The 13,765-nt window shown below is 37.5% G+C and overlaps 1 protein-coding gene across 5 annotated transcripts in view; it reads right to left on the bottom strand.

Annotated features, from left to right (window-relative positions):
• The window catches only part of robo1 (roundabout, axon guidance receptor, homolog 1 (Drosophila)), a 286,379-nt gene that overhangs the window by 18,609 nt on the left and 254,005 nt on the right, over nucleotides 1-13,765 (bottom strand). For all 5 annotated transcript variants that reach the window (XM_043259081.1, XM_043259078.1, XM_043259080.1 and 2 more), the window contains 7 exons: nucleotides 13,423-13,589; nucleotides 13,141-13,262; nucleotides 12,196-12,430; nucleotides 10,232-10,353; nucleotides 7,285-7,456; nucleotides 4,294-4,497; nucleotides 192-218 (listed from right to left, as the gene is read on the bottom strand). In XM_043259081.1, coding sequence (XP_043115016.1) covers nucleotides 192-218; nucleotides 4,294-4,497; nucleotides 7,285-7,456; nucleotides 10,232-10,353; nucleotides 12,196-12,430; nucleotides 13,141-13,262; nucleotides 13,423-13,589 — 1,049 coding nt within the window. The remainder of the gene's footprint in view (nucleotides 1-191; nucleotides 219-4,293; nucleotides 4,498-7,284; nucleotides 7,457-10,231; nucleotides 10,354-12,195; nucleotides 12,431-13,140; nucleotides 13,263-13,422; nucleotides 13,590-13,765) is intronic.

Consider the following 13,765-nt stretch of genomic DNA (forward strand, 5'->3'; position numbering starts at 1 on the left):
GCGTCGTATTTGTTTGGAGTTCTTCCGTGCAGAACGAACGTGACTGAAGGGAGTGTTGAGGGACGCTTCATTACAACGGCTGAGAAACATTATACCGCCGCGCGCTTTCCAACTCCGGCGAGCAGGAAGTGGTCACACTCTAGGGATTGTGGGAATTCTGGGCATATGTGCTGTGAGGAAGGTGTGATTACCTGTGGGGGTGAAGGTGAAGGAGGGCACTGCAGACACACGGAGCAAAGAGAAAGAAAAAGAGCACATTAATTATTCATCGGATTCGTAATTATTATTCGAAATTAATTATTCATCAGAGCAGTGCTGTGCATTAAGCTTAAATATGTATGTATCAGTTGGAAAAAAAGTTTTCAAAAAGGCACTTGCGATTGTGTTTTTCAGTCTCTGATGTAGCGAGTCTGTTACCAATTACTCTGAACATTGAAACCTCATCATAAATACACAGTTCGTTTCATTCTCCTTGTCATCTGAACTCTGTGGTTTTACAGTTGTGGGTTTGGTTTGTGCGTCTGATTAATTGTATACGTATCGGAGACGAGAGGAAAATGTTGATATCTGAAGTTTCGGAAGAAAATGGCACCGCGGTGCTAGGACCTTTTAGAGGGCTGCTATTTTAGCATGTTGATATCGCCAATAAATTAATAATCTAAATATATAACATTATAAATAATAATATTTAATATTGTATCATATTATACATAATTTTTTATTATTACTAATAATATTAATAATTAGTGTATTCAAAAAAATATATAAATGTATTTTAAATTAATAGAATAAAAATAAACATTTACATTTAGCAGGCATTTGTTAATATAATGAAAATGGAAAAAACTATTTTTAAAATTAACAATTAAATAAAATCAACATTTGCATTAATAATGGAATGTAAATATAATAATAATTATTATTATAAGCACTCTAACATGTATTTTGATTAACTTGAACTTAAATCTATTATAATAAATCATAATGTTTAATATTATGTTAATGTATTTTATTATATTATGTTAATATTATTATTGTACATATAATTTTGTTAATAATAACTGTAGATTAATATAATCAAGTATATAACAATATAATAAAATAATATACAATATAATAACAATAAACTAATCACACAATATAATAATAATAATAATAATATACCCAAACATGTGATGTGAATTGCAAGATTAGAGTGCAGACTACCGGTGTTCTTCATTAACTTCGACTTAAATCTATTATAACATATGCTCTCTGTCTGATGCGAAATCTAGTTTCTTTCATGTTGATCAAAGGCTCCAATAAGCAGATGAACACGGCTGAATCAATCTGAGCGATATGGGGTCAGAATTCATAATAAACAGCCCATCAGAAACATCAAAGTATCTGTGCAGGAAGCTGTTGCGCGTGATGCCGTCAGGATTGTTTTTTTGGCAGCCTTACACCGATACATCAGAATTCAACACCTGCTGTCTTCACCTTCTCATCTTCACGTATTTACGGGAAAACAACCTTTAAAATTGTCAGCCGCTGCCGTCCTTTTCAAATGTCACGTTTATCGGCTGCGCTCGGCTGCTTTTTGGCAGCGCTTTGAGAGAAGATGAGTCTAATAGATTGGGCCGTTTTTTGATGATTTTATCCTGTATGCATGAAGGTTTTGAAGAAGTAGATTGATGCTTGGCAGGCCAAATGCAGCATGGGGAAAAAGATCATTTGATGGACGATAAATAAATCCAATCTCAGGAGTCTGGGGATGATCAGTGTTTTTAAACAATTTAACACACATTCACAGCTAAACGCACGTGTACCTCTAAAACACACACACACACACTGCAAGATTATCCATCTCTGCCCATCTCCTCGTTCCAAGCGGAGAACAGATCACCACTTCATGCGTTTACTATGATCAAACACCTTCACGCTCAAGAGACTCAAACACTGCAACATGTGCTTTCTCGTGGCTCTCAGAGTAATACAGGAACAGGATGGTCTTTAGTAGATCAACAGATGCTAAATCCAATAAAAACTGGTGCTTCGTGATTGCAAAGGTCTCGTTGAAGGCACAACTTTTCAATGTACCTTATGGGCTATTACATTTTCCCATCATATACAAGTTAGAGCTACAAATTAGGAATACAATTTTATTTTAGTGCAGTTTGCATTCTTTAAAATGCAATACATGGTTCACATAGTTTCGTTTTTTGTAAGTGAAGTGACTCGAACACGCCTGGCCTGAAGTTAGCGGTCTGTGTTTTTTTTATCGGTCCGCCGGCTACAAAAGCAGCTAATGATGAGTAATGAAGTTGTTGTGCTGTGGGTATGTTTCACATCCGTTTATTAATTTGCGGCAAGCTGCCACCATATCAAAACCGACCGATTTTCCGCCGGTTTTGTTGAATTAACGTGAGCACGCTTTAAAAATCAAACCGAGGCGCAGAGTATTTTTATATTACTGTATTTCTGAAGGAAGACTGTCTTTAGAAAATGTCGTTTTCATTTCGTCCTGCATGTAAGGAAGCGTTTGTAAGCTCAGAGCTGCTTTGTCTGCAGCCGTTACCGGGGAAACCTCCGTTTCTCCTGCTTAAAGCGCTTCCTACCGGCAGAGAATGAATTAGCATTTTTAATAAATCCGAATGATTAACACATTTTGCTTATCAAAAAAACACTACTTTAGAAGGACTTAGATAGTATTATTGATTCTATTGGTACATCTACCGGAAGTATGTCATAGAAACTCTCTCTCTCTCTCTCTCTCTCTCTCTCTCTCTCTCTCTCTCTCTCTCTCTCTCTCTCTCTATATATATATATATATACATACAGTAACTCGCAGTAGACCAATGTGTGTTCTTGTTTTAGGACAACATACTACCACTACACACACAACCTAAAATATTTAATATTTTATACTTTAAAATTGTGCAATATATAGTTTATATAGTTATATTATATGTAGTATGTTTTATATCTAATTTATTAAGTTAACTTCTTTAAGTAAAAGGTAAAGTTAGTATAAAGTAAATCAAATATAAAATTTATATATATATATATATATATATATATATATATATATATATATATATACATACATATATAATATGTAATATTTATTTTGATTATTCTATACTAACTTTAAAACGTTCAAATACTATTAAATTACATCACCTAATTTAGTAGGTTTTCAATGTGCTATAATACATTCATAAAGACAGTGGCTTTTTATAAAACGATGGCACACAGTTATTCCGTAACTGTCAACCTTTATAACTGAAGCTTCCAAAACAAGATAACTTGATTATAACTAGACTAGGAGACGACTAGACAAGATAACGTTTAAGTCTGCGAGCCATGAAAGCACACATCCGCACACAAAGCTCACTGTCGAGTCCTGCAAACCTTTTTTTTTTTTAATAATTCCACTAACATTTAAAAGCATGTCTCTTAAAAAGCCGCCTGTCAGTCTTGCGCGGTTGTTGAAATAAGATGTTGTCGAGTCATCCTGGTAAATGAATTCAGGTGCTCTCAACCTTGAAAAACGGACATATTCATTTTGGCTTTTTTGTGCTCTTGTGGTCGACACGTTCAATTAACTTGAATGCGGCCCAGCCTTAGGAGTCTATGAATGCGAACGCTAATGAATGGCTTGGATCCTTTCCTTTAGATTCCTGCCAATAAACATTCCATTAGCTTCATGTCCTTGAGACACGCATCGGAAAAAAAACCCCGCCATTGTTCCGTTCTCCATCTCAGTCATCTCTTCAATGAAAGAGAAAACGGGAAAGAAAGCAAAAGCTGCTCTGGATTCAGACTGTAAAGGATCCGACGTGATTCATCAGGGTCAAGAGAGGAAACGGCTTTTTAAAACGCGGGAGCACGGCAGAAAAGTATGGATTTCGGTGGCTGCGGATCGGGTTTATCTCATTTAGGAAAAGCGTTCTCATGCCGGCTTTAATAAAAAGAGGCTGATGTTTAGGATTAAACCTGAGATTACGAAGCAAAACACAAGCAGCTGCAGAGCTCGAGGCCAAAGAAAGAAAGAAGAGTTGATAACCAAAGCATTAAACATCTGCCTCCGACTAACACAAACTCCATATTAAAAGATCAGCTGGAATGTTTCTGTTTTAGATGAGACACAGGCCACGCCTCTTTAATGAAAGCTCCGAGATTCGTAATTATAAGGTTGGAGTGACTAACCTCCTGCTGATGTTATATTTTATGCGTTTTTAAACCGTTATGTGCGAATGCAGTGTGAAATCCGTCATTTAGCAGCGGAGCTGGAAGAGAGAGCGGGCTGACCTTTGCGGATGCCGGCGTAGCTGCTGCTGAGGCCGTTCCTCTTCTTGCGGTGGCGGTACAGCCAGATGCTGAAGACCATGAGGATGATCCAGCAGGCCGCGCCGATGCCCGCGATGAAGGCCGGCTGGCGCACCACGTCTGAGATCTGCTGGGAAATCGTGTTGTCGTCGTCCAGCGGCGGCTGAAGAACGCGGCCTGTCGAGTCTGAGATAAAGACAGATAGAGAAATGAGAAAAGTAAAACATTTTTATTTGAAGTAAAATAGTTTTTTTTATAAAATCGATAAATATAAAAGTCAATTAATATAACAGACAACTAAAAGTGTGAATCTGTCTATCTATCTATAATTGAAGAAAAATATGCTATGTTAAATAAAATATGTTTATATGTTTATATATTAAATATATTTATATATAAATATAAAATATATATAAAGAACATTTTATATATATATATATATATATATATATATATATATATATATATATATACACACACCCATACAGCATATATTTTGAAAATATTTTCATTCATATATATATATATATATATATATATATATATATATATATATACAATGCACATACATATGTATCCACATACAAAAAATTCTAAATGCAATTAATTGTTTGGCAGCACTAATTTCACTTTTTTTAATTTAAACATTCCTTTAAATTGGTTTCCTTAAAGTTTTACAGATTTATTGTTAATAGCAATAGCAACTACAACAATAAAATAGTAAAACAACAATAATTATATATCAAAAATAACGTGATGTTCTAAAAAAAAAAAAAAAAAAACTGCAATTTTACTTTAACCGTAAAACAGCTACAGAAAAGAAACGCTATTGAGTTTTATTCAGAGCTGTTCATTTTCTTTATGATTAATAAAGTGAATTTTGCTAAATGCTGCCTCTGAACTGGAATAATAACTTGGAATATAAAAGTAAAAAGTGAGTGCTTTTATATATTATGTAAAAGATGAATTATGAATGACAAGCCGCTGTCTAGAAGAACTGCAACCAACAAAGCAGCTTCCCTTCTGTGCCGTCTCTCTCGGTTGCCCTCTCTTATTTCTACATTAAAGAGAAGCTAGCGCTGTCGACCCAAAAGAAATCTCATTCCTTTGACTCCCTTCTATTTTTTCATCTTTTCCCCTTCCTCCCTGCGTTTCATGTGGGCGTCGCTTTCATCTTTTTGACTATGTTCGGTTTTTGTCTTGTTTTTTTTTCTTTAGCTGGGGGCAAACAGGTTCTCCCCAAACCTGAGCATCTCTCCTGCACTCCCCGCTCCGTCTCTGCGAGTCTGTCCTCTGTACTTCCTGTCTCAGAGGTTTTGTTTGTTGTTTGGTTGTGACTGAGACTCCGCTGAGAGGCCAGGCCAGGACAGGTGCGTAGGATGCAAAGATGCAAGAAAGCCCACGGTGTGACAAATGCTTTTGAGACCCGCGTGCTCTGCTTCCGGCGCCGCTGTAAGGCCACAGAAGCGCACGCGGCAGGGGAATGGAAGCAGATCAGTCGGTGCCGAGTGCATTCATCCCACACTGCACTTCAGTGCCTGAAAATGTGTTGCTCTCTGTGTGGGGTCACAGTTCAAACTGCTGCTACCAAATGCGTTTCAATGAGTATTGCCCAGAATACAATGTAATGCTCCTAGAAAAGCTTGCAAACGACATCAAGGAAAAAAAAACACACACACACACACACACACACACACATATATATATATATATATATATATATATATATATATATATATATATATATATATATACACATACACATATGTAGCCTTTAATATATATATATATATATATATATATATAAATTTCAGTCAAATTTTCAGTCTTTAGTATCACATGATTTAATTTAATTTAATTTAAGCAATACATGTAAATACTGCTGTCAAATAATCAACCGCAACAAATTGCATCCAAAAAAATTGTTTATGTTTACATAAACAATACATACAATATATGTTTGTGTGCGCTCTGTATATTCATTATGTAAAAATACATTTAAAAATCATTATGTATAAATACACACATTTTGAAAATATTTACATTTAATATTTACATATATTTTATATTATAAATATATTTTGTATATAAACAAAATGTCATAAATCTATAAAAAAAATTATTTCTTAAATGTATGCAAGTTCGTGTATTTATACACACAGCACACGCATAAAGGTTAAGTAAACAGAAACTTTCACTTTTAATGACGATCTATATTGCATATTATTTTTCTATTTAAGTAACACATACAAAACCCTCTCCCTTCATCACAACAGTCATGCAGACCAACCATACTGCTTACTAATAAAACTCAGCTTGGTCTAACACTACAACAACAGCTGCTTTATATCAAGTCCAAAAGTTGATCGATTGTTTTTCTTAGTCTACTTTACTGTATGAGTCTCTCTTTGTGTATCCGACGGGGTTCCAAAAGACCATTTAATCTCTTTCTGTCAAACCACTGACTATAAACTAGTTTCTGACAGCGCTGATTGGCATCTTATTAAAAAAAGATCTGCATAACCGGATGGCCTATTATCCACCTGTATCCATTGGCACAGCACCAGTCTGCGTCACAATCGCTTCCATTCAGCGCAGTTTAACCGTTGCCACCGATGTCTCGAGGCTGAACAAGTTAAAGCTGGTAAGTTAATGGAGAAATAAACTTCAAGCAATTAAAGGCTTTGCCGCGCTAAAGTAAACTGCACTTTACTTGACGTCTCCTTTATTCCCGGATGGGAATGAGGACTCTGATAAGGCGGTTTTTGTAAATTACATATTTTTGATGGCTAACCACAAGGCAAGTTACAACCGTGCCATCCGCAAGCGTAAACGGCGCAGGCGGGCTTTAAGCAATGGCCGTTATCGCAAACCTTTCCAGCCAGAATAACACATCGGGGTGTTAAAACGGGCCGGTGGCTGCTATCAGATCGTTTGTTGTGATTCTGCAATCAAATGCTCGGTCCGACTCACCCAGCTGGAAGGACGTCGCGTCGCTCTTGACCCCGGGGCCGGCCCCCGTGCTGGCTGCCACCTCCACCCTGTACGTGACCCCCGCGAGCAGGCCGGGGATCAGGACCGAGTGCGTGGACCCATCCACCGTGCGGTTAATGTGGTATCTGCTTTCATTACCCAGACACCAGATCTGAGGGAAGAGTAAAGAAAACATGATAGGGGACAAGCGGTTAGGGCTTAATAAACATTATTTATGTTGAGTAACAAGTCTGTTCTGAAAGACTGAACCTTTTTAAGTGATACTGACATAATTTAACCAGTCTAATGTTTGGGCACACCTACTTTATGATTTAAGTATAAAAAGGATGTAGTGTCCGTAAAAAAACATAATAGTATGTATATATATATATATATATATATATATATATATATATATATATATATATATATATATATATATATATATATATATATATATATATATATATATATATATATATGGGTTTTTTTGGGGGAGGTTAACAAAAGATTTGGATACATGACTGCATTTTTGCTGCAGATTATCTTAATAACAATAATGATAATAATATTTTTTTTACAGCTTTGGACACACTTGAATTTAAGCTGAATATGAACCCTTTAATAATTATATTAATAATAAGTAATGTAAATGCGAATTTATTATTAAATATTTTCAAAATATAAAAAGTCTTTCAAAAAATTTAAAGAGCATAAGATATTTTCTCATCTCTTTTTATTTCCAAATTTGTAATATATATTTTTATTTTTATTACAAATTTTTATTTTTATTTTGAGAAGCACAGATTCAATAAATGTTTCCAAACCTGTGTATATTATTATTATTATTATTATTGAAATATAATTAAATGATGCTTGAATATTTTTATCAAAACACTTATCATGACAAGCGTCAGCTCAGTAAAACGTCTGTGTTTGTACAAACAGAATAACCGTTCTGCTAACCGTCCTCAAAATACAGCTAGTTTCCGTCAGCCCTCCTGCTATCATGAAGTTCAGACTCAAACAAGATTCACCAGCCAGAACAACACTCCCTATCGGTGGTACTGACATTCCGTCTTCGTGTCAAAAGTCAGATTTTTCCTGACACGAAAATGCAGAGTCTTTGTTTTCGTTGCGCGCACTCGACCCCGTTCTGTTTCCTCCTCTCGGGAAGCCCAGCCAGCCGTGGCCGTCCAAATGAGCGTCAAAGTGTGTGTGCGACCCCGTGCGTGACCAGAGCTGGGATCAGCCACCCTCACCCTAACACAATCACAGGCCCAGCAGGGGGCCCGTTCACTGGGGTGAAACGTGATATCAGCCCTCTAACTTCCATTATAAGGTCAGAGCGCTGATCTACTCTGAGCTCCACACAATGACGCATAGAAAAAAAAAAGCCTTTTTACATGTTTTTCTACGCTGACGTCCCCTTTTTCGGATACGCTAACCAGATTTAGACATCCCCGAAGGCTTCAGAGGAAAAAAAAAAGTGGATTATGGGTCGAAAGAGAGAAAGAGAGGTAACGAGCGAAAATGTTCTGGGGGTCCCGAAGCTCTCCTGAAGGCACAACGGGGTAAAAAAAAAAAATGTACAAGAAAAGTGATTAGCGAAAAATCCTCCTCCGCCCAATTTAACAAGCATGAAATTACTGACTACCTTCCTTTAACTGCCTGAAAACATTTACCTGGAAAATTAACTGGGACTGAACGACTCAAACCGCGCCTGTTTTCGCCAGCGCCGGCCTACGAACTAAATACCGAAACACCGCAAAAGCCATTAAAATGTAAAAGCCTGAGAGGAATATTGTATGAGATGGACCCTGTTATCTTGTTCGGACACGAAAAGCACATAAAAGACGTGCGGTCGGCGCAATTATATTTGCTGGTATGATTGCGTATGACTACAAATACAAATTCTTGTTCATAATTCGCGAACGTAATTATCTTACGAAATATATTGTGGCACGTTTTTAAGTGTTATATTTTGTCTGAAAGCAGCCCTGTTCAAAACAACGTCAGATACAGGTTCGTACTTTGAGTCGACAAAAGAAAACTAAAGAAGAGCCTCGTGCGGATATGAAAAGCACACAAAGACAAAGAAATAAAACAGACATAGAGAGGGATTGCAGGGAAGCTAGAAAATCGATGCTGCAATTTTTTATTTTTTTTATGCTTTTATGTCATCACGTTTATTGTGTTTTATTCTGCTAGATAGCTGTATTATTTTAGTTATTATTTTACTTATTTTTAACCTAATCGCAATAACCTGACTGCAGTTTGATTGAGATTAAATGGAATGAAAAAAAACGTGACAATTTTTTTTTACTGTTTTTACTTATGTTATCATGTTTATTGTGTTTTATTTTGCTAGTTAGCTGTATTTTTTGTAGGTATTATTTGACTTTTTTTAAACCTAATAACAATAACCCGACTGCAGTTTAATTGAGATTATTAAAAATTTTTTGAAAATGTATCTTTCTATTTTTTGCAAATTAACTCTTCACGTTAATGTGTACGATTGCGTATGAAATACAAACAGACAACTACAATATTTAGAATAACACCACAAAGTGATCAAATATTTATATAGATACTGTAATCGTAATTTCAAATGCTTATAAGGCAATGTTTTGCCATAAACGTATCAAAACGTTCCCTATGATCACATCTGGAAGGCCATTGTGGTAACACCCCACCTGAGCCACTAGGTGGCGGCATGTCACAACATCTAAATCCCCCCCCAATGAAAACCAAGCCACTAACCACCACACTCCCGGCATTCATTCGGCAGCGCGTCATAAAACGAATGAAGTGTGAGCCGGTTAATATAATTTCCCCTTCCGCTTCCTATTCCCTTCCTCCGCTACCGTCCTTCATTCCGCTGCTTTTGTTTTTTTCACGCTCTCTTTGTCTCTCTCTCTCGTTTTCCGTTTCCTGTGGTTGGTACCTTATACTCCTGCACCACGCCGTTCTGCTCCTCCTCCGGGGGCGGTTGCCAGGAAACCAGAATAGCTGTGCCGTTGTCTCCGCTTCCCGTTATGGTGACCCCCCTGGGAGCGGCGCTGGGCGCTGCGATAAGAGACACGAGCGGGACGTTACACACACCTTACAATATACACGTGTGCATATACACCTTCTCAACACCTTCAATTAGGCAAAACATGCAGATTTAAAGCGTGTGTGTGTGTGTGTGTGTGTGTGTGTGTGTGTGTGTGTAAATAAACATGGAGTAGACATGTACAGCAGCTACGCGTGTGTCTGTGTGTGTGTGTGTGTTCTCTGAAACACATGCAAGCACTCATTTTAATAGTACACACTCAGCGGTATTAGTGCACTTAAATAATGAGCGCCGACTGCCAAGCGACGTGATTGGACCATCCCGGATGCCAGCTCGAGCTCAGGGTGAACGGAACGTTGTCACTGAACTTTATTTCGCATAACTATTATCCACTTAATACATAAATGAACGTTAAAACAGAGCCCTGGAGTGAAACATTTGCTTTGTGTTTGCTGTCTCTGACGTTTTGCATTTCAATTACATAAAAAAGTAGGCGCGCGAACACACACACACACACACACACACACGCATGCATGCACAGGCAAATTTAGAGCAAACCAAATGGCTGGCGTTCTCCAGAGCCACAGACGCCACACCCTCAGAACAATTAGCACAGCAGTTGTTTGAGCTTTCGGTTTTTGGCTTCTCTTTGGCTGCTTGGCTCTCGTGAAGGGTTTTAAACGGCCCGCTTTGCCCTCCCTCGCGGGCCACAGACCACACGTTAACAAAAATGAAAAGTACTGAATGCGGGCGAGCGCCTTTCTTGCTCTAGAGGTCCGCACGGGCATGTGAATGCGATCGAGCCGAAGCCAAAAATAAGTGCACTTCCTGTCCCAGCGGGTACACATGGGCGCACATGCAAAACGCTCTTTGATTTTGCTTAGGAATGCGAGCGCAAAAGTAATTGTAATCATTTAAATTCAATTTATTGGATATATGATGATTTTAAGGTTTTTTTTTTATTTTAACAAAATAAAACGTTTTAGAATTTATGTTGCACAAAACCAAACCATATTTCATTATAATTCATTTTTATATTCACGAAACAAACATACGTATAAATTAAAATTTGAGATTTATAAATCAGCTGAAGTTTTAATACATTTATAGCAGGAAATATACAAACTATCATCATGAAACATGATCCTTACTTAATATCCTAATGATTTTTGGCATAAACAAAAAATATCATTTTGACCCATGCAATGTATTTTTGGCTATTGCAATATATATACCCAGCGACTCAAGACATTAATTTAAAGAGGACAATCTTGTACCATATTGATATAAAAATAGAAATATTACATTAGTTGTTAACATAATGAAGTGCATTAAACATAAAGATTTCCTAAACTATGGTTTGTAAAGAAACTGCAGCATATATATATATATATATATATATATATATATATATATATATATATATATATATATATATATATAACTTACAAACCAGCTGCAGTTTATTATAAACCATAGTTTAGAAAAACCATATGTTTAATGCATAATATATATATATATATATATATATATATATATATATATATATATATATATATATATATATATATATATATGAAGAGTTTATTTGCAAAATCACATAACCTTTTTCGGATCATTTTAAAAATTTTAATATAGATAATCGTCATGTTTTTATTGTATTACCTCAATCTGCTGTTGATTGAGGTAACACAATAAAACCATGAAAATGATCTGAAATTTGATTGCGATTCACTGGATTTTTGAAAAGTGTTATCTGTTTTTGCAAATGAACTCTTACTTCTTTGAAGTGGATGAGAAAGGAACGGCTGCTTTAAAGAGCACACAGTCAGATGGCTGGAAGCTCTCCTCACCTTCCTCCAGGGTTTTGGCCACTTTGATGTCGCTGTCTGTGCCTTGGAACTCGTTGAAGAAAGGTCGGACTTTGAACTCATAGGTCACGCCCTTCTTGAGCTGGGTGACGACTGCGCTGTGCTCCCCCAGGGTTCGAACCTCAAACATGGCCCATTCCACGCGCTGCTGAGCTCCCTCCGGAGACGGCCGGTACATCACCTTATAGCCCTGGATGTACTGAGACTGCTGCTCGACCTGCAGGCAAGAACAGGGCAAAACGGAAGGACAAAACCACTTAGACGCTTCAAACGCTGCTAATGATTACCATTAGCATTAGCCGTCAGACATGACAACATAGTTGCTGTAACTATTAGAGTTGCTAACTAAATGATAGCAAAAAAAAATTCCTTTATTTGGTGGCGTTGAAATTCAAGAAAATGCAGATTCGAGCTTCTGTTGACTTCTAATGTGAAACGGTTTTCATATCGGAGGTGTTCAGGACTGGGATCGGTCCATATGGCCGTGGAGGGAGGAGAAGTGTGCGCGCTTGTAAAGATTTTAATCAATTCTTGATCCGCCCCAATAAAAGCAGATGTCGTTTCAGCTGTTTCTGATTAAATACGTATAAAGTGCGAACGACCCAAAATGTTAAAAAGTAACATGCTGGGAATACTTCTGTTCTTGTGTGTGCGGAGTGAAAATCTGTACAGAATTAACCTTGACTTCAGATGTTTAGAACACACTGTTTAATTTAAACTGAATTCATTTGTTCAATACCACATAAAAATGAGTTAAATCTCATTAAATATATGCTTAAACTGAGATAAAAAGGTGCCGGTGAGTTAAGGAATATAATACAGACTTAACTGACAAAATATTATCTTTAAATAAGTTTTAAAAGAGAAATTAATGACATTGGTTTTTCAGCGAACTGTCGCTTTAAAAGAAAATGTGGGGGCACTCACAGTCCACTGGACTCTGACAGAAGACGATGAGAGAATTGTGGGATTGTGGAGGTGAATGACGACATCTCCCAGCTCCCTCTGGATCTGCCCGTGGTCCACTCCCTGACTGGTTGGTGGGACGTCTGCTCACATAAACACAAACCACACAGAAAATATGAAGCGCAAGCATATATGAATATCAATTCAGAGGCAACATGCCGACCGTACGTATGATAATCCTCACGGGTGCGATATTTAAAGCGCACGAAAGGTGCTTGTCCGGGAGGTCAAAGGTGAGCTGACCTTGTGTTTTGACAGCGTCGCTGATGGGGCTCGGGTCGCTGAGGCCGTACGCGTTAGCCGCTCTCACCAGGAACAGGTAGACGGCGCTGGGCTTCAGGGCTTTCAGAACGAAGCTCTCCGTCTTCACGTGATCCGCGAGAGTCTGCCAGCTGCTGCCCGCCGCGTGGCTGCCATCCGCAACACACAAATCAAACGTCCGTTTACCCTGCGGCCCGAAATTTGTAGCGAAATATCGCAAACCTTTGAGGGGAGCGCTGACGTGGGTGTGATTATTTACGATAATTTACAGCCATTTGCTTAGAAGGGTATTCGCGAATGTTTATAAAGCGCACGCTCGCGCAAG

Source organism: Puntigrus tetrazona, chromosome 15, assembly GCF_018831695.1.
Source record: "Puntigrus tetrazona isolate hp1 chromosome 15, ASM1883169v1, whole genome shotgun sequence".
Taxonomy (NCBI): Eukaryota; Metazoa; Chordata; class Actinopteri; order Cypriniformes; family Cyprinidae; genus Puntigrus; species Puntigrus tetrazona.